Raw genomic sequence first — 23,540 nt, 5'->3', positions numbered from 1 at the left:
ATTTAACAGACTCCATTTCACACGTGACTTAGTTCAAATACCTGTAAAACAGAAACCACAATTAATTCAGAGCTGTAATTTGCCACATAACCCGTAGAGATATAAATCATTACACATGCAAAATTTCAGCTAGATCAGATAACTGGAAGTGGGTCAGGAGCATTACTTATTGCACGCCCCTCGTATATATTTTTTCTTTTTAAGAAAATATTTTTTTTTGTAAGAAAATATTTTTTTTATCTACTGCTGAGTCTATGCTGCTCACAGCAATGAATTTGTATAATCTTAGAAATTCTTTCCCGATAATTATTTTAGTGTTTTTTTATCTTAATTCTTGACTTGTAACTGTGTCACCATCTTTAAGTTCACCCTTGCATAAGTGGAAGCCATGTTAGTGTGAATATGGATAAACTCTTATTATTTACTCCTCATTAGCCAGGTCGGTTTGTTGCATCATAAAATTTTGTACTCCATCCATTATTTATCAGGGCATGACTAAAAATAGAATCTTCTATTGTGATTCATTAACAGCCTTTAACAATTGACCATTTCAAATATGTTGCAGCTTTTTCTCACAGCATCTTGACAAATCAACTTTAAAATATCTCAGCATTTTATTATCCAACACTGCAATATATTTGTAAAATATCTTTTTCATATTCATTAAAGTTCAAAGGTCAAGTGACCTGACAATTATTTGGACAGATTAGAAGGAACTGGAACAACTTTTATTCTTCGCAGGGGTCTATTATTATATTTGCCTTTGAATGATTCAGAAAACATCTCTTTGACCAACCATGGCGGGAAGATAGATGCAAAGAAAAGATAATTTCTTGCTACCATTTTACATCGTGCAAGTTCTCATTTCAACTCTTTCTCTTTCTCTATCACTTTCAATCCTTTCCTCTTTATCTCTCTTTTTGCTTCCTTTCTCTTTTTTATCTTCTCCTTTCCTTCTCTCTCCATCCTTTCTCTATTTCTTTTATTTTCTGAATAAAATTTGTGAACAATATTTTTCACTCAAAGATTTGCCAACATCCATCTGCTACTCCTGTTCCATACTCCTGCACAAGCAACCTCTTTAAAAAATTGCTTGATCAGTTTTAGTTTTCAACACTATTTACATTTCCTCAAAACAATGCTCATTGTGTCGAATATGTTTGTTCTCTTAATCATATCAGGATTTCATTGAATATACGATTGTGCTGCCCTACTGGCATAATCGCATTGATACTAGTTCCCTTTAGATCACTGAAGTTAAGCAATGTTGAACCTGGTCAATACTAAAATGGGTGACCATTTAGAAATACCAGATGCTGTACATGCTGTTCACTTACCTTGGCATTGTTTCTAGTCATATTGCATTTCTTTGACACTAGACTCAAGTAATACTGACTCAATGTTTGGTTGGAGATTGTGTAACCTTTTCTTCACACTTGAAGGCACTTTTACAAGAGATACGCATTATCTTGAGACAGAATGGAGGCAAATGCAGTGCTGCCTGTTTAATTTCACTTGCGTTGTAGCGTTACTCTTCCGATGAATGTGGAAAGTCGTCTTTGGATTTGCATGATTTTCTCTTCTTTTGCTATTTCAAAGTTTTTTTATCCATCAACATTGCTTGTATCACAACTACTGGCTGACATACTGAATCATGTACTAAATTCAGGTTCCATCCATCCTATCCGTGTATTTGTGTCTCTCCTCTTTACTTGTTTATGGCTGCAATATTTGTTGTTGAAAACGATCGACTTTTTTTTTTTTTTTTTATTAAAAACACAAGGAATTTTTATAATTTCAGGATTTTTTTTTAGATTTCACATTTTATTATCTTGCCAACTCATTTTATTTGTAATCCTCAGCATCTTTTTCCCCTCTCTCTTATCAGGTCATCTTCCCCTCCCCCCTCTCTGTTATCGGCTCATCTTTCTCCCCCTCTCTGTTATTGGTCGTCTTTTTCCCCCCTCTCTGTTATAGGGTCGTCTTTTTCCCCCCCCCAGGGTCGTCTTCTCCCCCTCCTCTGTTATTGGGTCATTTTTTTGCTCCCCTCTCTGTTATCAGGTTTTCTTTCCTCCCTCCTCTGTTATTGGGCCATCTTTGCCCCCTTCTCTGTTATCGGGTAGTCTTTCCCCCCTCTCTCTGTTATAGGGTCATCCCCCCCCTTGTTATCAGGTCATCTTTTTCCCCCCCTCTCTGTTATCGGGTCGTCTTTTTCTTATGTTTTTGAATCATCATCTTATAATTTACGTTTACTCACCCCCCCATTTCTCCTTATTACTTCACCTATGCTCTTCCTCTCACTTCATCTTTCCTTTCTTTCTTCATTTCTTTCTTCATTTCTTCCCTTTTCTATCATAATTTCTTTCCTTTTCTATAATAATTTCTTTCCTTTTCTATCAAAGCTGTTTTTTTTTTTACTTTTTCATTTATTGAACACAAACGATGTTATTGTAATTTTCTGTTATTCTTGTGAAGTTTATTATTTGGCTTTTCAGTTTCTTTTCAAGTCTTGATTGAAAAGAAAAGAAAGAATCCTCCCCATCACATACATCCTGCATATTTCCTGGGTGAAATGAGGCTGAGGGTTACACCCACTTGTTTGTTATTACTATGCCCCACCCCTAGTTTTATTTTTTTTATTTCACACTTGGCTATAACCTTTGCAACTGGTATTTGCATGTCTCCCCTCCACCATTCCTCTAAAAAAAAAAAAAACAACTCTTTCTCACTGACTGAATGTTCCTACCTTGCCCCTTCAGGTATTTCCATTCACCATCTTTGTTGCGTGCTATATTTATGCATGCCAACAAAGGATATTACTTAAAGGCCAGCTCCCGGAAATGTGCCTATTAGTTTTCCGGCCCGGCTGTTGCTACCTGGAATGGATGGAGACAGGGAAGAAGGGAACTTTGGCTATTATTAGGGGTACCGGATTTTTGTTCCCCACCCCAACACAGTTTTCATGCGAGTAAAAGGGATGGTTATTGTTTTTGTCACAACAACAATAGCAGCAATGATTGGTTTTCTGTGTATCCATTATTAATGTCTATTTTATTCATCGCATTTTCTTTTCTTTCTGCAGAGAAGGGGTGGGGGGTCTTTGTTATTTGTTGCTGGTTACCGCAAGAATATAAAAAGCGCATGATAAAAGCGAAAAGTTTTCAAGCTATTGTTTGAAAATTAAGCATCTCTGCATCATACGCCTTGGAAGGCAGAACATCCCTGCCCTCCCTTTTCCCCAACCTTGGATGTGTACATATGCAGGTCATGAAAGTCCTGCGACACGTTTCTCTTTATTCTAATTTCCAACTTTTTTTTTTAGCAACTTGTTGTTTCGTTGACTTTTTTTCTGCAGATCACACAAAAGGACGTAGTGTTCAGCTGAGTCATTTAATAAAAAGCTGATTTCCTTTCACGACAAACGGAACTGAAAAGTATAAAAATGTCTCAATGCTTTCTTGCCAATAGAAAAATTCTTAGACTATCAATCCTGCCTTAATGAACCCTGAACCATTGTACGAACGTCTGTGATAAATGCTTTTCAAGTGAGCGGTTTTGAACCTTTTAACCTTCTACACACATTTTGGCGTCGATCTTTTCCTGTTCCCCCTGGACGTTTAATGGTTATTATTGTAAAAACAATATTCTTGTCCGGAGATATTTTTATGGGTTCTGCAGGTGGATGGACATGATAATAATCAGTTTAAAAGAAAGAGGGATAAATAAATACCTGGGCAGAGTGGAAGTCAGTGCCAGCACAACACCGACATTAAACTGAAGATGATGATTATCATCATCATCTTTTCATTTGTGTATTTTATTTTATTTTTGTTTTGTTTTTGTTACTAACAAATTTTTTTCTTTTTTCTTCCAGATAAAACATCCAAAACAAAAACTGAATTATAACAACATCAGTTTTAGTTCATAAAAAAAGTTATTTTGGAGGACGTTTCATACCAACCAACAGTAATTTTTCTCTTGTCCAAACATGAACTCGCCAAGCCCAATTCGTCTGGTGTGAACAAGAACAACCAGTTGACCAATGGTCTTGACAAACCCATAAAAAATGACTCTCGTCCATTTCTCATTCTTCTAGCTTCTTCCTCTCTTGTATAAAATAACTGGACTTCAAAAATTCTTTTTTTTTTTTTAAATAAAAATATAAAATAAAATGACCATTTTGGTGGTGGTGGTGGTTTGGTGTTTGATAGACAAGATGACCGTTCTGCTCTGAGATTTATTTCAGACTTTGGAAAAAAAAAAGGAAAAATATGAAATGGACACTTCATGTCAATATTTTCAGAAATGCATACAACACAATATTTTACCTCCTCATTTAATTCTCAGGCTAATGATTTTGATTTTTATGCTTTGACATGACAGGGGCACATTCGAAAATTCATATGGTTCTGTATTTTTAGAGCATAAAAAAGTGATAATAATTGACTTTAAACTTTAATTCATACAAAAATAACTTTCTAGTCACTATTTTAAGAAATACAATCACTTTAGAATATTTCATGTCTGAAAAAAAAAGATCACTCTATGATCCATTTTAATCTATTATTAATAATAGAAGGCATCCATTTACTTTGTATTTATGCAACGTTCAAATGGTTACGGCTCGTCTAGAGAGTGATTTCTCGCCAGAATTAAAGTAATATCATTTATTTGTGCTTTTAACCTGAAGGAAACCATGTTTGAATGTGCCTCTCTCATGTCAAAGAACCTTTTAACGGTCTGATAGCTCAATTTCTAAGCAGCCAATGAAATTGCTGCTTTCTTTTTCAATCGGACCAATCATGCTATTTCTTTTTTGACCGAATTCTTTGTATCTGATTTTAAATTGTTGATGTGTATTTGTTCTCAAATAATTCCAATTTGAAATCAACGGACAATTCCCCTCCTGCACAATTTTTTTTCTAAAAAAAAATCCACTCTACAACTACTCTCTAAAAAAAAAAAAAAAGGTTTAATTATTAGCCGGGAGGTTATGTAAATATTGATTTAAAATGAAATTTAATAGTGAACTCATAAACTTTGGATTACAAAAAAAATGAATTTTGTTTTTTCTTTTTTTTTTGTTTTGTTTTTTTTTTTTCATGGATTTGCATCAACTGACATCTTCATCTTCTGAACGTTTCTTCATCTCGTAAACTTGCTGATGCACGTAACCTCTGCATCTTCCACGTTGGCATGTTATAATGTTGCTGTTAATTGTGTCATCTTCTGAACGGATGAGACGGTGCTTTCAGCGAGATTCCGTTTATTCGTGTTCATTATGCAATCGGAAAAAGATTACATAATGAATAATTTCTCTTCCAGAATTTCGGAACGCCGAGTCTGCATTTCAATTAAAAATCAAATTATTTCGTTAATTGTACGAAAATCTTTTCTTTTTTTTTTCTTTTTTCTGTTTTTTTCACACTCATTCTGCAGATTCATGATTGAGTTTCGATATTTTTGTTGATTTTTTTTTTTCTGTTACTTTTTAAGGAGGGTGTGCTATAGGGCTAAAATATACCATTACTGACTATGAGATCTATTATGCTGGGTTCAAACCCTCTAAAATATATTGTGCTCCATTTGCACAATAATGCACTGGCAACACATATAAACTTCGATTCCTAACTAATTTCAGATAAACTACCCGACTTATATTCAACTAATTGTATACAATTTTTGACTATAGTTAATGTTTCGGCATGAAACCACCCAAAAGGGAGTTGATATGATGATGTTAACCAAACCTTTGTTTCAATTTCCAACTCCTCTCGTTACAACCCCTCTTTACTTATTTTGTACTTCTATAATTACTTACTTTTAAATCCTCTTCAACCACTCTCCACTGATCTTGGACTCCCACCATCCATTTCAGTCTCCTCTAACTACTACTATATTTATTGAGACCTCCTGACTTAATCCCCACATTTTCTATTTTAAACATTTCTCTACTACCACTCTTCCAATTATTAAGCAGAAAGAAATCAGAAGGTTCTCCCTGATTATCTCTGACCCTTCTAGTTTTAGAAGAATTGGAAAATTGTGGCAGCATACGAATTAGTAATTTGCTCTCATGCACTTTTCAGTTTTATTCAAAATTAGTTTCAACAATTATATCTTTCAAGTTATGGAAATTCTTCAGTTTGATAAATAACCAAATTCATATTTATATCCTCTTTGGGTTTTTTTTTCTTAATTTCTCCCCAAAAGGAAAACATTCTTCCCCTCCACCTCAAACCCATTGCACTAGTTTATAATTTAAGGATAGACTCCATTTTTTCATGTTCATATTTTCATATGACAAATCTCTAAAAAAAAAAAAAAATTCAAATTTTATTGCTGTCTTTCTGATGTAAAAAAATTATCTTTGTTTCAAAGTGTCATGTTTTTTATTTGAATGAAATAATTCGTTCTTAAATATGACAGGTACACATTCTAAGATTCATGATTGCCTTTTTCAAAAGCACAAATAAACCATAAATACTTGACCTTTTTCTGTAAAGATAGAATTCATGTCCTAATCTACTGTTTAAAGGTTATTTTGGAACATAGTTTAAATTTCAAAATGTCACATAAAATGTCAGTCATTAATTTATGGATTAAGATAGATTTATGGATTAAATGGTGTGATTTTGGAGCCTTTAAACTGTTGATTAGAAAGTAATTTTGGCTTATATGAAAGCCCCCCCCCCAAAAAAAAATTCTCAAAAAAGAGAACTTTTCCAAAAGTGCCCCTGTTGTATAAAAGAGGTGAATAGTAAGTAAAAATAAATTGGATTTTTTTTATCTCAAAGTTTTATAAAAATTTCCTTACAAATCAATACTAGATCGATACAATACAGTAAAGAATGTTTGAAATAAATGTCCATTCTTAATTAAATCGGTTCTATAAAAAATACTCCAACGTGTTAAGGACATAATGCAGATAGTTTTCTGTGGTTTTTAGTGTTTCTTTTGATGACGCTAGACAACTTCTCTTCTTCATCATTCTGTCGGCTCGATTGGATGTAAGGCTTTATCAATTTGGATCGACCTCTGAGAGTCTTTTCATTATTGTTGCATATGGCAGTTAATATCACATAGTCATCATATTTGATTTTGATGATCGAAGGTTTAAATTTTGCGTCATTCACTAGGAGTTTTCACAAAGGCCATCATCAAAAACTTTTCTGAGACCAATCTGTTGTGTTCTGTGGAGTTTGAGTGACAAGTATTCTCAATCTCTTTGATAACCTTTGCAAATTAGTTTGTGTTATCACAATAACGGTTTACCATAGATTTCACGTTGGTAGCAACCATTGGTCTTCATTGGAATTTGGGTGGCACCAAGCCTCCCCAAGTTCTCAGTTTTCTTTGCACTCATCCAGTGGAAGTCTGAGTGCTTTCTCTCCTCGGTCTTTTCATTCTCTTTGACCCTTCTTGCTTATTTGGTGTGGCATCAGTTTATGGTGACTCTTTTTTTATTGAGACGGAGTGGGGGCAGAAGGGAGTATTATTGTTATTGCAACTTGTAATAAAATATAGATTAGTTTCACTCTATTCACATTAAATAAAAAAATATTTAAAAATTATTCTTAGGATTAAAATGATTGGATTTGTAAATGTGTTTTTGTAGCTCTTTTTTTTTTATTGATATAAATCAGACAATAGAATTAAATAACTGAATCAATCTGCAATATACTTTTCTTTTGTGTAATAAAACTTGTATGATTTACAAATGTGTATATATGTGTGTGAGAGTGTGTAATAAAACTTGTATGATTTACAAATATGTATATATGTGTGTGAGAGTGTGTGGGTTTGTTAGAAGAAAAGAGAATTCGAAAATCTGAGTATTATCAAATAAATCCTACACTGAAAGGGGTGCTCAATATTCTAGATAGACCATTAATAAGCTGAGAAAATTAACTGATGACGAATAAAAAAAAGTACATTTTTTATTGAATCATCAAATGTTAAAAGGGAGGAAATACAATAGAAATTATTTTTTAATTCATGGAGTTTCGAAAATTTATACTTTTCTCATCAGTTGAAATAAATAATCTAATAGTGCGAAAAAAAACAGTTAGTATAAAACTTTAAAAATTATATTCATGGAAATTGATTGCGTAATTGGTGAGCAACATAGAATCCATAATGAACAAATTAACGATTTCTTCTGATTAGAAAATTATGAAGTTTTAAAACTCGATGCATTAAAAAATAATTTTTAGTCTATTTTCTTGCTTTGAACATTTAACAATTCAATAAATAATGTAGCATTTTCATCAATCATCGGTTAAATTTCTTATATATATATATATATATATATATATATATATATATATTCATAAATCGCAATAATTAAAGAGTCTATCTTAACATCTTACTGCAGTTTCATGGTAACCCAGATCATCAGAAGTGCGTTCTTTTTTTATATTTAAACTTGAAAATATACATAAAAATGGAGAAAAAAACGCGTCTAACGATCCGATAAACATCAAATTGCAGTGTTGAGGTAAACCTTTTTCAATTATTTTATTGTTCTTGTAAAACTTTATCTAAAAGAATACAAAACTCTTTGCATGTGCAAGGTTGTTTTCGTTCAACTTCGGATTGCAAATAGTTGATTTTTTTTTTTAAAGTTATTGCTAATTTATATTTGGAGTTAGCAGACGACTAACTAGTGACGTAACTATGGACGGTACACTCTACATTTTTCCGATAAATACACCAGGTGACCTGATGATGATAATCAAACATCTGATTGGTTAAAATAAATGAAGAGAAATAAAACAGTGATGAGGAAGATTTTGTTTTAAAGATACTTGTGTACTTACAATAAATTTGCCTCTCATTGGGGGTGGGGGAGTAATGAATAAACGATTTTTTCTTATTTTTTTGAAGATTTTGTTTTTTATTGAAATTGAAGGAGACACAATGAATGTGCAAGAATACACAGGTATTTTTATATGTGACTTGAAAGCTGTGATTTTTTTAATGTTATTTTTGTTTTTTATGAAAAACGTCCCAAACAAGTCATGAAGCCAGGTAGGAGGAAAACAATCTGCAGAGAAAGAGTTCCTCACATCTGCAGTTTGTCAACAGAAACTACTAGAATAGGCGGTTGCATTACAATGAGTTATCAAAACAGCAAATTGATCAACGTCAAACGAGCTGGAACAAAGGAAGCAGGGAAAAGATCAGACAATTCTGGAGAACACATGCCATAATAATATTTCTAGAAAAGACTGAGACTAGCAACATCACGTCTGTGAGAGAGAGGTTGCAGTGAAGAATAAAAAGCCAATCAAATGACAGATTTCTCCACTTTATTAAGAACCTTCAAATAGGATGGAGATTCACGAGTTTAAATATGACAACAAAATTGCGTTATCTGATAGATTTGTGAAGATCAATGCATTTATAGATTTGTTCATGAACATTGATTGGTTTATCTTAAGGAAGATTTTAATAGATATTTTTATTTTAAATATCTACAGAATTTGTTTAAAAAAGTAAATATTTTAAAGGCTACACTTTTAGTTTAAAACATTAATGGTGTATATTCTTTGACTCTGTGTCAGTCCCATGGGATGTTTATACTGTTATTATTTTGTAAAACATAGTTATCCTGCTGGTTCAGGATATATCTACAATCGCTGTTGAACAGTTTGAATCACTTGTAGCTTGCTGATATTTATATAAAATCTATATATTTATAAAAGTGAAATTGTCTGTGTGTGTATGTGTAGATTTCCCTACCAAACTACTGTTATTTTTCAGTCTACAGACTCGAGATTTGACATAAGGGGTATTGAGATTTGGGAAAATCTTTTTAATCAGTTTTCGGCCAGAAATTTGGCTGTCAAGGGGTTATGGTTCAATGATTTGACCTTTGAAAACTCTACCAAACTCCTCTGCCAATTTTGGGTCTAAATTCTTGAAATTTTAGATGTAGGTTACTTGGATATGACTCAAACTTTTTAATTTGATTCAAGCCCAAAACAATAAATGTTAAGGGGTCAAAATTGAGGTTAAAGTTACAAAAAAAATTGACCTCTGCGGTCTCTATCAAATTAATCAGCAAAATTTTAGTCTAAACATTTGAAATTTTACATAAAGTGTATTCAGACATAGGGCAAGCTTTTTAATCATTTTTTTGGCAAAAATTTGGCTGCCAAGTGTCCAAGTTCAAAGGATTTAACCTTTGTGGTCTCTAGGAAACTACTCAGCCAATTTTGGTCTAAACATTTAAAATCTATAATATAAATCTCACCTGTTTTCATGAGATCGGTATCGTTTTAAAGCTCGACACTTTGGACGAGAAATATCGAAAAATTGGTTTAAAACATTAATTCCTTCACCTTCAATTGGGCACTTTTCTACAGGGAGGGGTCACTTTTTTCGCTGATATTTTCAAAAGTCATCCCCTCTTTCCGATTGACTAACCTCGATTTAAACCTTCGCCACTTCCGGTTTGGCAATGGGCACAACAGCAAAGGCGTCTTTTATTTTTATTTTTTTCACGTTCTTTTCCTCCTTCGTGGTACGGGTTCGAGACTGCCTGTCTACTACAACTTTTTTTTTCTTCTTCTTTTTGCTCAACACACACCTCCAAACACCCGGGCACACAGGCTAGTTTTACATAAAGGGTATTTAGGCATGCAGCTTTTTAATCCGTTTTTGGGCGGAAATTTGGCTGCCAAGAGATCAAAGTTGAAAGAGTTGACCTTTACAGACTCTACCAACTGCCAATTTTGGGTCTAAACACTTGAAATTTTAGATGTAGGTTACCTGGACATGAGTCAAACTTTTTAATACATACATATGCACATAAAGTTATGAACAGTACATAGGGCTCGAGCCAAGCCGGGCAGAACTGCTAGTAATAGAAGAAAGTAAATTTAAAAATAAGGGAAAATTTTAAAATCTTACATTTAGATCACATTTATTTAAAAATACCAGTTTGCGTTATTTTTTTAAATCTATGATAAACACAAAATGTTTCCCTGAATTGAAAAATGAATGGGAGTTCATTACATAACGATTACCATTAAAAAAAAAACTGAGATATAACTGCGTCATACCACGTGTGCTATACCCTCACTGAGTCAGGAGAGTACTGGGAGGGAGGAAAGACATGTTGCCAACTAGGCATTATGAACACTTAAGCAAAATTATGGTGACAAAACATATGCGGCTAACGTAAGTTTAATTGATAACTCACTGATGTATAGAACATGTACAGTTGGAGTGAAAATAATAAAATTATAAAGAATCATAATTGCTGCAATGGTTGCCATATTACCGAGCATGGAAGTGGGAATGTGCTCCCAAACTAAAGTATTCCCAAGGCATGCGCAAATCTAGTCCTACTCTTAGTCTTCTCATGTGAATTAGTCACTAAGTCCAGTAGAGCTGTGTTACTGGCAGGAGGAGGTACATCAGGCGAGTAATAGACACCTTAAAACTAGGTCGGTGGTGCTCGACTGTCCGGCAAGATTGAACATCTAGGAAAAGGAAAATTCTGATTTAAAACCTCTGGACATGGGGGGGGGGGAAGAACACTGGTGGCTGTATAACTTACAATTCACTAAACGTATGAATGAAATGTTAAACCAAAGTATTAAGAAAAACTGTGTGAATGGGACTGGAACTCAAAGTAAAAAGTTCACGCCTGACAGGTGTTTCTTGGCATAGCTAATCAAGAACCCAATTGTCATCATGCAACTGAGATTAACAAGGTAGTCATGGATTGCTTCTTCAGAAGCAATCCTTATGATGCAAATGGGAATCCTATTAGGGTACAGACAACGTATATTTAGAGAATGGAGAAAACAAGGAACATTTGAATTAAGAGAAGTAAGGTTATGACAACAGCATATTCTTTTCATTGTTTTGACTCTCGAGTGTGTATCCCTTGATATATGCTTTTATATAGAGTGATTTGGTTCTTGGTTGATTAACTGTGTCGGCTATATACTCGAGTGTAAAAACAATGAAAAGTACCAGTCAAGAGTCCATTCTTGATAATCAGCCTGACAGGTGTGGAGCAATGAACTGGTTCAGTACCTGGCGGACTGAGATACGCAGCCTGGGTATCACTAATAAGGTCCACCCTCCCAGGCCTTGCCACCTGGCTTTCGAGTGGGGTAAGTTTATTGTTTGCTGCCTTAGGCGCTTCAACCAGGAATTGCCAATGGAGATGCCCAGGCAATTTTTGCTAGGCAAGAGTGCCCCTCCTTTAGGGGAACTTGCTTGGCATCTCCACTTTCCCAACCTTGTGTCACATCATTCTGAGGTGGGTAGCATGTAAATCTCTACCTTCAATATGTAAAAAATATTGCAACATTTTTTAAAATCAAACAACTAAATTGTAAGGATGTATATTTTTTTTATTTATAATCCGATCGTAAAATACGTTTAAATATTTTGATTAATGCAGATTTTGTATTTAGTATTATACTAGCCTGGGTGCCCAGGCGTTGCCCGAGTGTTTGGAGGTGTGTGTGTTGAGCAAAAAAAGAAAAGAAAGTGATAGTAGACAGGCAGGCTCGAACCCGTACTGCGAAGGAGGAAAAGAATGTGGAAAAAAAAACTGACGTCTTTGCTGTTGCGTTTATCACCAAACAGGAAGTGGCAAAGGTTTAAGACTAGTCAATCGAAAAGAGTGGATGACTTTTGAAAATATCGGCGAAAAAAGCCCAGTTTTAGGGTGAAGGAATTAATGTTTTTAGCCAAATTTTTGATATTTGTCGTCCGAAGATTCGAGCTTCTCAAACGATACCGATCTCGTGAAAATCCATCGCCTCTGTCGAAAGTTTTAGGCAGACATACATACATACATACATTTAAACAAACTGGTGAGATTTATATTATAGATTAAATTGGACCCAATATATAGCAATGATTTAAAATGTTTTTTAAAAAAATGACTCATGCGCTACCACAGAGAATCGAAACCAAAACGTTTAGCTTACGGTTTACTTTTTCCTTTGATGTTAATGCCTGAGCTATGAATACATGTTTGCTGCAAGGTTAAAAATTAAAACATGAACGAATAGCTATTATGTTATGCATGCATATTCGTAATGCCGTTGTTCGACCTTCACCTGACAAATTTAATTTCTTTAATTTTCACGCTTTTGTACTGATTTTCCCCAGCTAAAACCCAAATATAAAGTTTTCCATGGGTTCAAATACCCTATATATTAAGTTTCATGTCCGTAGACCAAAAACTGATGGAGGAGTTTGGTAGGCAAAATTTTTAAACAAATATATATATATACACACAAATATATATAGAAAGAGTTTTGTGTTTACTATAACCTTTTACGCAAACATTATACAAGTATAAATCATGTAGAATATCTGTATGAATATAATTACACGTAATTGTTAACTAAAGATGATCATCCCATAAGAAAACCGAAAAACTAATAGGGAATTAATTAAAATGAATGTTTAAAAGAATATGCCAATTATCTAGATCCTTTGCAGATGAATGCAATTCCATGGCTCATATATAACAAAGTTGTATTTTCTTTTTAAATAAATAGAAAAAAGGGGTGTTAATCTGAATAGCAATAGACAAAAAAAAAAAAAAGAATTATAGTAGTATATATAAAAATTAATACATATTCATTTTTTTATTTTTAGAAATTAAATTATCTTTTGTAAGTAAATAAAATCTTAAATTCTACTTATATATAAAAACACTTTGTATGCATATGAATTCGTTCCCTATGAATTTTGAAACAGCTAGGTCTATTTTTTTAAAATTTCTAACAAATATACTTTATTTATCTGTCAATGTTCTCAGATAGATTTTGCATCAGAATATGTTTAATAAGTACTAATAACTGAAAAATCTGATTAAAGAAGGAGCAATCCAATTGTGACCAAAGTAAACACCCTGAGTGGGCAACTGTTGTCAGAAATAAATCCTGAAGTGAGGCTTGCTGGTCCTGACGATCTGGGACTTGGGTCGGGGATGTTACTGTCTGTATCAAGGAATGGGATATAGAAAAGTTAGGGATGAAGCTACCAGCTGTGTCTATGAAGTTAGAGAAGCCAAGCCAAGCTTCAGGAGCTTTTATATACATGTCAATTTTAAAGTTTTCGAACATAAAAGCTGCAAATCCTTGAAGGATACTTTTGTATAAATTAGCCACCTTTACAGAAAATATTTTTATTACACAGACTTTAAAATAACAGCAAAAAATTGAATTCTTCTCAAAGCTATACTATCATATAAATCTGAAGATTCTATTGTTGGCATTGGTCTCCCCGATATTTTTCTAGTCAGAATTCTTTTTAGAAAGATATCGGGTACTTACGCGAGAGACCAAGATAACATAACTAACATCCTAAGTAAAAGTAATATTTGTGGAACGAACAGGATTCGAACTTGTAACACCCAGGTTGTCAGTCTGTGTCATAAGCCACTGAATCATCATCACCTTCCATTCATACGTGGTGACTTTATCATCTGACCGTCTCATACAATTACAGCGTAATCATGTTGACACGTTCCCGAACGTAGAGCTTGGACAGTAGCAGATGATGGGTGATCTTTTGTGAATTCTAGGCGCTGTATTTGCTCTCCGCTTATCTCGGCATTGTTTCCAGTCATCCTGAACCTCAACTTGCCACTCGTATTTCACAATGCGCACTCAGGAGAGATGTGGCTGAAGATTGTGCAACTATTGCCACAAAAATTCAATGCGGAGGCACCCTTACTGTAGTTATCCATAGTCTGGCAAGCCTGAAGGGAGCTACCATGCAACTGCAGCAAAGATTTATCCATGAAGACATAAATCATAACAGAATGTATTCGTACGTTATCAGTGAGATTTGATGCAGACGATGTTTTTTTCAAATTATATAATACAAGGATCTCTCCAAAAGCTTCTTATTTTTTAACTTTTGAAAAGCCATGAAGACGAGAGTGTTATTAAAACGATCTTTTGTGCTCTAGAATTCATTTGTTCTACATAGTTACATAGTTACAGCAGTTACATAGTTACATAGTTACAGCAGTTCTCAATGCACTTTTGCCGGCGATGAACGATGGCTGTGCGTAGGCGTCCAAAGCGCGCTTTGTCATACAAGAGTCACTTAAAAAATAAAGCCTATTTTTTTAAATAAAAAAGTTTGAGTTACGAAGACACAAGTGGTGCCATTAAAACGAGCGATCAGAAATTCATTGTTGCATCTCTGCTTCTGATTCACGTCCATGACAAGGGGGGTGTTTAGAGTTGTAATAAAGCGCGGATGTGCATATGTCAGCTAAATGCAAATGACCGAAGTGATGTTACGTCAAGGAAAAAGAAAAAGATTATAAAGAAGAACATGTGACGATGATCACGATTGTGGACTGTTGATTCCAGTCATCCGGCCTCGTACACTTGTTGCGAGGGATTCTAACATAAACAAACCCTAACCCACTTTGTACTGCCCCTGGGCATCTTGGCTAGGGCTCGTCATAGAGTCCACATCTTGTATGCGGACCTTGTAGGTGTATATTGCGTGAAACACTGTCTTTTGATGTGACTTTATACCAGTAAATGCTTCTGGTATGGAATATTTTTTTCTAGCCGCAATGTTTTCACATTTTCACATTTCTTTGATTTCTCTCAATCACACCATTTTCTCCAGAGTTGTAGACACACTGTAATTGGAGACGCACGCCCCAGTCTTGCAGGAGATGCCGAAAGTGCTGGCTGGTAAATCCACTTCGAAGTGGCTGCGTGGCTGCAACAACATCCTCTGCCGCATCTCATGTAAGTACCCTAGCTCGTGTCAGCAAATCACCCATAGTCAAGGCATCAATGTCCGGTGCTTGTTGCAACTTCATTGAAATATCGTTGGGGAACATTGTCACAAATTTTAGTTTCATTGCACTTTGATACTTTCCTCATGAATCCAGCTATTCCTGAAAGTTGTAACTTGTTGGTGTATACGCCAACGCGTTTTTCAGCCCACTTGACTTGTTTATATATTGAATATGTAGTGAATGCTTCCTCTGCAAACTCGTCTTTTGACCAGCTTTCAATCAAGTCGATATTCGTCTGATGATCTGATAGAGTTGGAGTGCAGAGGTAGAAGGCTTGTCACATATCTATTTGCTGTAGTTTTGCAACAGGTCGCACTTTTTAGAGGCAGGCCACCACATCTCTATCGCCGTAGGAGACCTTTATTATATCAATTCTGAACTTTACTTTACTTTTGTCATGTCCAGAAACTAAAAAAAAACCCTAAATAATCAAGAAATAAATACAAATTAGCTTGAATGAAACTAAGATTTAAAAATAATAAAAAATAATAAATATTCGTCCAAACACCTTTTTGACAACTCCCGACTTCAACTGCAATCTTCACCGACCGTTCTCTCTCTCTCTCTCTCTCTCTCTCTCTCTCTCTCTCTCTCTCTGCAAATTAATGCCACATGTATATTAATAAACCGTCTATAGATGAAAGGTTTTCTTTTCTCTTTCCCTTCTTGATTCCGTCACCCGACAGGATAGACAGTGGCGCCGACGCTTGTGTAAGTCACGTTTTCATTATTTTCATATTAACTACAATGTTAGAGAAGATTATTTGGTGCCATAAAGATCAGGCCTTTTCACAAAAAGGATTCAAAATAAAAAATTAATAAAAATGGAACCACGGAAAAATGCAGTCACAAAGGAAGAACTTAACACCGGGCCGAGACAGAAACTGTGAGAAACGAAACTGAGAAATAAACGTCGAAAGAAAACGAATTGCAGCACGTTGTTGTAATATCATTCGCTGTTTTTTATGCTTCACTTTCACCTGTTTTGTCGGCCATATTTTTAGTTGCTAAAGAGTATCTTTAGTCACCGTGAATTTTAGTTTACTGTTAAAGATAGGAGTTCTAGCGTTACGACTCGATTATATGATACTAGACTACCCGTGACCCGTTGGGTCAGTATGTTATATTAACTATGGAATTCATGTATGAGCGTGACACTTGTGACGTAAAGAAAATAGTTTTTTTTTTGACATAACAGAAACATTTCTATGAAAGTATATTAAAATGAAAAAAGAATATAAATAGAGTTCTATGAGTCATTCTGTTTATTATAATTGATTATTAAAAAAAAAAATTACAGTTACTGAATTGTAAGTGGTTGGTCATACTTATAGGTAAATGTGCACTGAACAGATACCATAATATTTATTATAGTTAAATTCAAATTTTGATATATGTCCTTTTTTTTTCATCGTTCATTTTTGTATTACGTTTAAGTTATTTTAAACCCCATTCTTCCCATGTTAAATAATACTTTCGAAATAATAACGTTAATATTTCAACGTCCCAATTGTTCTTTTGTTTTTTTGTTTATTTTCAACCCCTCTCTTCCCATGTTAAATAATAATTTCAAAATAATAACGTTAATATTTCAGCGTCCCAATTGTTCTGTTATTTTGTTTTTTTCGCGTTTAAATTATCCAAATAAACAATTGTTAATACTGTCTGCTTTTTTTTTACATCGTTCATTTCTGTATTACTTTTAAGTTATTTTAAACCCCACTCTTCCCATGTTAAATAATAATTTTGAAATACAAACGTTAATATTTCAGTGCGCAGGTCATGCGCGCATGCGCAACTGGATGTCGTAAACTGGAAAGTGGGTTACATACATCGTTACAAGATCATTTGTGTTTTATAATTATATAGATTACATGAGACCTTTTCCCATGCTGAGTTAATGAAGAAAATAGCTTATTAGATTTTAAGAAGTTATAATAAAACATTTAGAAATGAACGAAATTATATTCGTGTAAAGTGGTATTCGAACTGCTTAAATAATGTTCGACTTTACACTGAGAATAAATGTCTCTAGTTTTTATTTTAAGGATTTTTAAAGTTTAAAAATCGAGCTGGACTGAGTGATATAGAAATAATTGTTTTTATTTATAAGTTTTTAAACCGTGTCTTTATTTTTCAGTATTTTGTTACTTGACTTTTTATAAGTTTTAAACCGAACACAAGAATACATTTAAAGACATCGTTAATTTTATAATTAATGGCAAGCGAAATAGCTGGCGGTCAACTAAGACTTTTGACATGAACTGAATATTAGCCATTGACCATAAAAGTAGAGTTCTTTACGAGAAAATAAAAAAGGACGCAGCAGTTGTATTCCGGCTGTGGTAGAAACATAAATGTCCACTATGCATTTAAGGTACTTACAATCCCCGGACACAGAAATGGAGAATATTAACTAGAACGTTACAGTCTCAATATCTGCAATGGACAGATGAAATTCCTAGGACATGAATGCATAAGTTCTGTCAGCATAACAATGAAATTTGTAATTCTCTCAGATCCTTTCGGGCGGAATAAAAATAGGAGGCATTACTTTTGGAACACTCCTTGTGTTATATATATATATATATATATATATATATATATATATATATATATATATATATATATATATATATAAGCCGTAGAACGGACCAATCTAATTGCTTTTTTGCATTAAATACTAATCCATATTAATTTGTAACTGGGCACCGAACGGATGACATAATACTTAGTTTGCTAAACCTTATCATAAAAAGGTTTATACAAAATCTCAAACATATCAACTTAGTATTTTCCGAGATAAAAGCGGAACGTACAGACAGACAAAAAGAAATATAATAAATATATATATATATATATATATATATATATATATATATATATATATATATATATATATATATATATATAAGCAGTTCAGCCAGCCTTTACTCGGGTCTATGTACTGTTCATAATTTGTCCAACGTATAAATGCACTTTATGTAAAATTTCAAATGTGTAGACCAAAATTTATCTGAGTACTTTCGTAGAGACAGCAGAGGTCATTTTTTAAAAAATTTTGACCCTAATTTGACCCCTTAACATTTATTATTTTGGCATCAAATCAAAATACAAAGTTTGACCCATGTCCAAGTTATCTACATCTCAAATTTCAATTGTTTTGACCCAAAATAGGTGGAGGAATTTGTAGAGTCTGAAAAGGTCAACTCTTCAACTTTGACCTTTTGGCGGCTAAATTTTCGCCTCCAAACCAATTAAAATGCTTGCCGCATGTCTGAATACCCGTTATGTATAAATTTCAAATGTTTTGACCCAAAATTGGCTGAGTAGTTTGCTAGACACCGCAAAGGTCAAATCTTTTGAACTTTGACCCCTTGGTAATTCAAATTTTCGACCCAAACTGATTAAAAAGTTTTCCCTATCTCTGAATGCCCATGATGTAAAATTTCAAATGTTTAGACCAGATAATGTGTAATTTTATAGAGAAAGCAGAGGTCAATTTTTTTAAAAACTTTGACCCCAATCTTGAATCCTTAACATTTATTGTTTTGGGCTCAAATCAAATTTTAAAACAATGGATCCATGTCCAAAGAACCTACATTTAAAATTTCAAAATTGACAGAGGAGTTTGGTAGTTTTCAAAGGTCAAATCTTCGAACTTTGACCGTTTGACAGCCAAATTTCTGTCCGAAAACCAATTAAAAAGATTTTCCCAGATCTCAATACTCCTTATGTCGAATCTTGAACGAAAATTGACAGAATTATTTGGTAGGGAAATGTACACAGACATCTTCACTTATACATATATATATATATAAATATATATATATACATATATAAATATATATATATATATATATATATATATATATATATATATATATATATACTAGCGTGGGTGCCCGACATTGGAGGTGTGTGTTGAGCAAAAAAAAAAAAATGTGGTAGAAGGAAGGCAGGTTCGAACCCATACCGTGAAGGAGGAAAAGAATGGGGGAAAAAACGTGATGTCTTTTCTGTTACGACCACTGCCAAACCAAAAGTGACGTAGGTTTAAAGAAAGGCTAGACAATCGAAAAGAGTGGATGACTTTCGGAAATATCAGTGAAAAAAAAAAAACGACCCCTCCCTGTAGAAAATTGCCCAGTTGAGGGTGAAGAATTAATGTTTTTAGCCAATTTTTTGGTATTTGTCGTCTGAAGGGTCGAGCTACAAAAATTACTGATCTTATGAAAAGCCGTCGCCTCTATCGAAAGTTTTAGGCAGACATGCAAACATACATACATAGATTTATATATTGGTAGCTCAAAAGCTTGCCCTATCTCTGAATACACTTTATTTAAAATTTCAAATGTTTAGACCAGACATTGTCTGAGTAATTTGGTAGAGACCGCAGAAGTAAAAATTTTAAAACTTTGACCCCTATTATGACCCCTTAACATTTATTGTTTTGAGCAAAATCAAGTTATTAAGTTAGATCCATGTCGAAGGAATCTGTATCTAAAATTTCAATTGTTTAGATCCAAAATTAGCGGATGAGTTTGATAGAGTTCTCAAAAGTTAAATCGTTGAACGTTGATCTTTTAAAAGCCAAATTTCTGGCCGAAAACGGGTTACAAAGATTTTCCAAATCTCCATACCCTGTATATCAAATTTGCAGTCTGTAGACTGAAAATTGACAGAGTTATTGTGTAGGGAAATGTACACAGACAGACAGACAGACGCACACACACCGGCAGACACTTTCACTTATATATATATATATATATAATAAACCTAGAACCCCATCCTCCAACGTAGACATAGACCCCTACTACCAGGTCTCCTTCTCCAACATCAGGGGTCTACATTCCAACCTTCCAGAGGTTGAAACCCAATTACAGGAGACGAAACCGGACATATTCTTTCTAAGTGAAACTGGCATAGGGCCAACCACTTCTCTAGACGAATTCATAATTAAAGGATACTCTAATTTAACATTTAAATCTGATCCCCAAGATCGCCATGGGCATGGAATATGTGCCTACATCAAAGATGGCTTTCCATGTGGTAGGGATATCTCCAGAGAAGACCCTAATTTACCCTATATGTGCTTCCGGGTTGCACTAGCTTACACCACTGCATTTATATTTGCCCTCTATCGCCCCCACAGCAGTGGGATTACTATCTTTAAGAGCATATCTGAGAAAATTGACCACATCCTCTCTGCTCATCCTTCGGCTAACATTCACATTTGCGGTGACTTCAGTGTCCGTAATGTGGAATGGCTGACCCACTCAAATAAAACCGATGACAAGGGGAGGTTTTGTCATGATTTTGCCATTGCCTATGACCTCACTCAGATTGTTCACGAACCCACCCGTGTGCCCGATACACCCGGTCAATATGCAAGCCTTCTAGACCTTTTTCTCACAATATCCCCTGAGCTGTGTTCATGTTCCGTTCTATCTCCTCTGGGATCCTCTGACCACTCTGTCATAACAGTTAAGATAAAAATGAAATGTTATAAGTCTTCAGACATACCTCTCCACCGTAGTGTATATCGATACTCTATGGCTGACTGGGATAACTTCCGTATATTCATATCTGATCTACCTCTGCATTCCATGTTTAAAAAGGATGTGTCCTCTATAGTATCAGACCTGACCGAATGGTTAATTATAGGCATAGATCGATTCATACCAGCCAAAAAATTCCAACAAAAACCTAACAACCAACCATGGTTTTCCCCTGAATGTGCTGCTGCCATCGCGCACAGAAATCACTTTTTCCATAGCTACCAACGTAATAGATGCACTGAGACTAAAGCTGCTTTCAGGACTGCCAGCAACCACTGTAAAAGAGTAATAAAACATGCAAGAGAGCTATATGCTTAGTATGTTAAATCCAAAGTAGCTGAGCAGCGGCTTGGTTCCCACCAGTTCTGGCAAATAGCAAACAGGATCTTGAACAGAAGCGTGCGTTCTATCCCAACTATCATCAATGGACCTGAGGTCATCTCGTCAGCGTCAGACAAGGCCAGACTATTTGCAAAGAACTTTGCAGCTAATTCTACCCTATGCGACAATGACCATCAACTCCCTCTATTTCATTCTATAACAGACAACACGCTATACAACATACAAATATCTGTGCGTGAGGTCGCCAAGCTAATCAAGAACCTTGATTCCAGTAAAGCAACTGGCCCTGACGGCATTCCAGTTATAGTGCTGAAAAAGCTCCAACCAGAACTTGCTCCCATACTTACAAAACTGTTTAAGCGTTGCCTTAAGGAGAAGTGCTTTCCAACACCCTGGAAAACCTCATCAGTATGCCCTGCATTTAAGAATTCAGGTGAAAAGTCATCTCCCTCTCAGTACAGACCAATAAGTCTCCTGTGTGTCATGAGTAAGTTGTTGGAATCCATATTAAATAAAGAAGTAGTCAACCACCTCAACAGAAACAACCTTCTTAGTGACATGCAATATGGTTTCTGCTCTGCAAGATCTACAGTAGATGTGCTAACGGTTATATCACATAGGATTAGTGAATCTCTTGACAAAGGTTTCCTTTCCAGGGCAATTGCTCTTGACATATCGAAGGCCTTCGATAAGGTATGGCATAAGGGCCTACTTCACAAGATTTCCAGCTACGGTATTATTGGAAATGATTTCTCAATCATTAAATCATTTCTCTCTGATAGGTTCATAAGAGTAGTGGTTGATGGGCAGAAATCAGAGGCCCACAGTATTAATGCTGGAGTTCCCTAGAGGTCCATCCTGGCCCCAACTCTCTTCCTGATCTACATCAATGATCTACCAAAGCACATACTTAAATCATTCGTTGACATCTATGCTGATGACACGACCATCTATGGCCACACATCAAAGGCCGTAAATGACAAAGTTCTCTCTAATTCTCTCTCCTCTGATCTTGAGCATGTGGTACAATGGGGGAAGAGGTGGCTGGTCACTTTTAATTCATCCAAAACCAAGCTTCTATCCTTACATCATCAACGCTCTGATCCCTATCTGGCATCAATTGAAATAGATGGCTCTCGTCTTGGGGAGGCTCCATGTTTTGACAAGGTTCTGGGTTTGACCTGATCTGAAATGGAACACGTACATCAAATCTGTTGCCAGGGACGCTAGGAAAATGGTGGGATCTTTCTACCGCTCCAGAAGATATCTCACTACTGATGCAATCTCTATCTGTATAAAAGCCAAGTATGTCCAAGGATGGAGTACTGCTGCCACATCTGGACAGGAGCTGCTAAAAACAGCCTATCCTGCCTTGACAGAGTACGAAATAGACTTCATGGTTTATTGGGGGGTGCCCTTTTCTCTTCCCTGCAACCTTTCTCCCGCAGAAGAGACGTTGCGAGCCTGTCTTTGTTTTATCGTTATTTCCATGGCAGGTGCTCGTCTGAGCTCCAATCCCTCGTGCCCCCTCGCCAATCTTTCACGAGAAACACCCGTCTAGCTGAAACTACTGTCAATAATTTTCCCCACTCTTTATCTGTGCCTAAATCCAAACGTAGATTCCATGAGCAAAGCTTCTTTCTTAGAACTGCACACCAGTGGAACTCTCTGCCGCTTGCCTGAATCCCACCTGACTACAACTTGGACGTCTTCAAGTCAAACATAAACAAACCCCTGACAAACCGCTCCCTTAAATAAGACACTGTATCTAACCACCCAATACTAATGATTACTACAATACTATCTCATTGATT

General features: G+C 35.0%; 1 protein-coding gene across 1 annotated transcript in view; it reads left to right on the top strand.

The window, feature by feature from the left end:
- The window catches only part of LOC145292211 (UDP-glucose:glycoprotein glucosyltransferase 1-like), a 300,458-nt gene extending 296,282 nt beyond the window's left edge, over positions 1-4,176 (top strand). Inside the window, exon 42 of the mRNA XM_080138524.1 lies at positions 3,875-4,176. Coding sequence (XP_079994650.1) covers positions 3,875-3,906 — 32 coding nt within the window. The 3' untranslated portion in view covers positions 3,907-4,176. The remainder of the gene's footprint in view (positions 1-3,874) is intronic.
- The last annotated feature ends 19,364 nt before the right edge of the window (positions 4,177-23,540 follow it).

The sequence above is a fragment of the Euprymna scolopes genome, chromosome 13 (assembly GCF_053919585.1).
Source record: "Euprymna scolopes isolate OS-2025 chromosome 13, ASM5391958v1, whole genome shotgun sequence".
Lineage (NCBI taxonomy): Eukaryota > Metazoa > Mollusca > Cephalopoda > Sepiida > Sepiolidae > Euprymna > Euprymna scolopes.
This window is presented reverse-complemented; position numbering and strand designations above follow the sequence as displayed.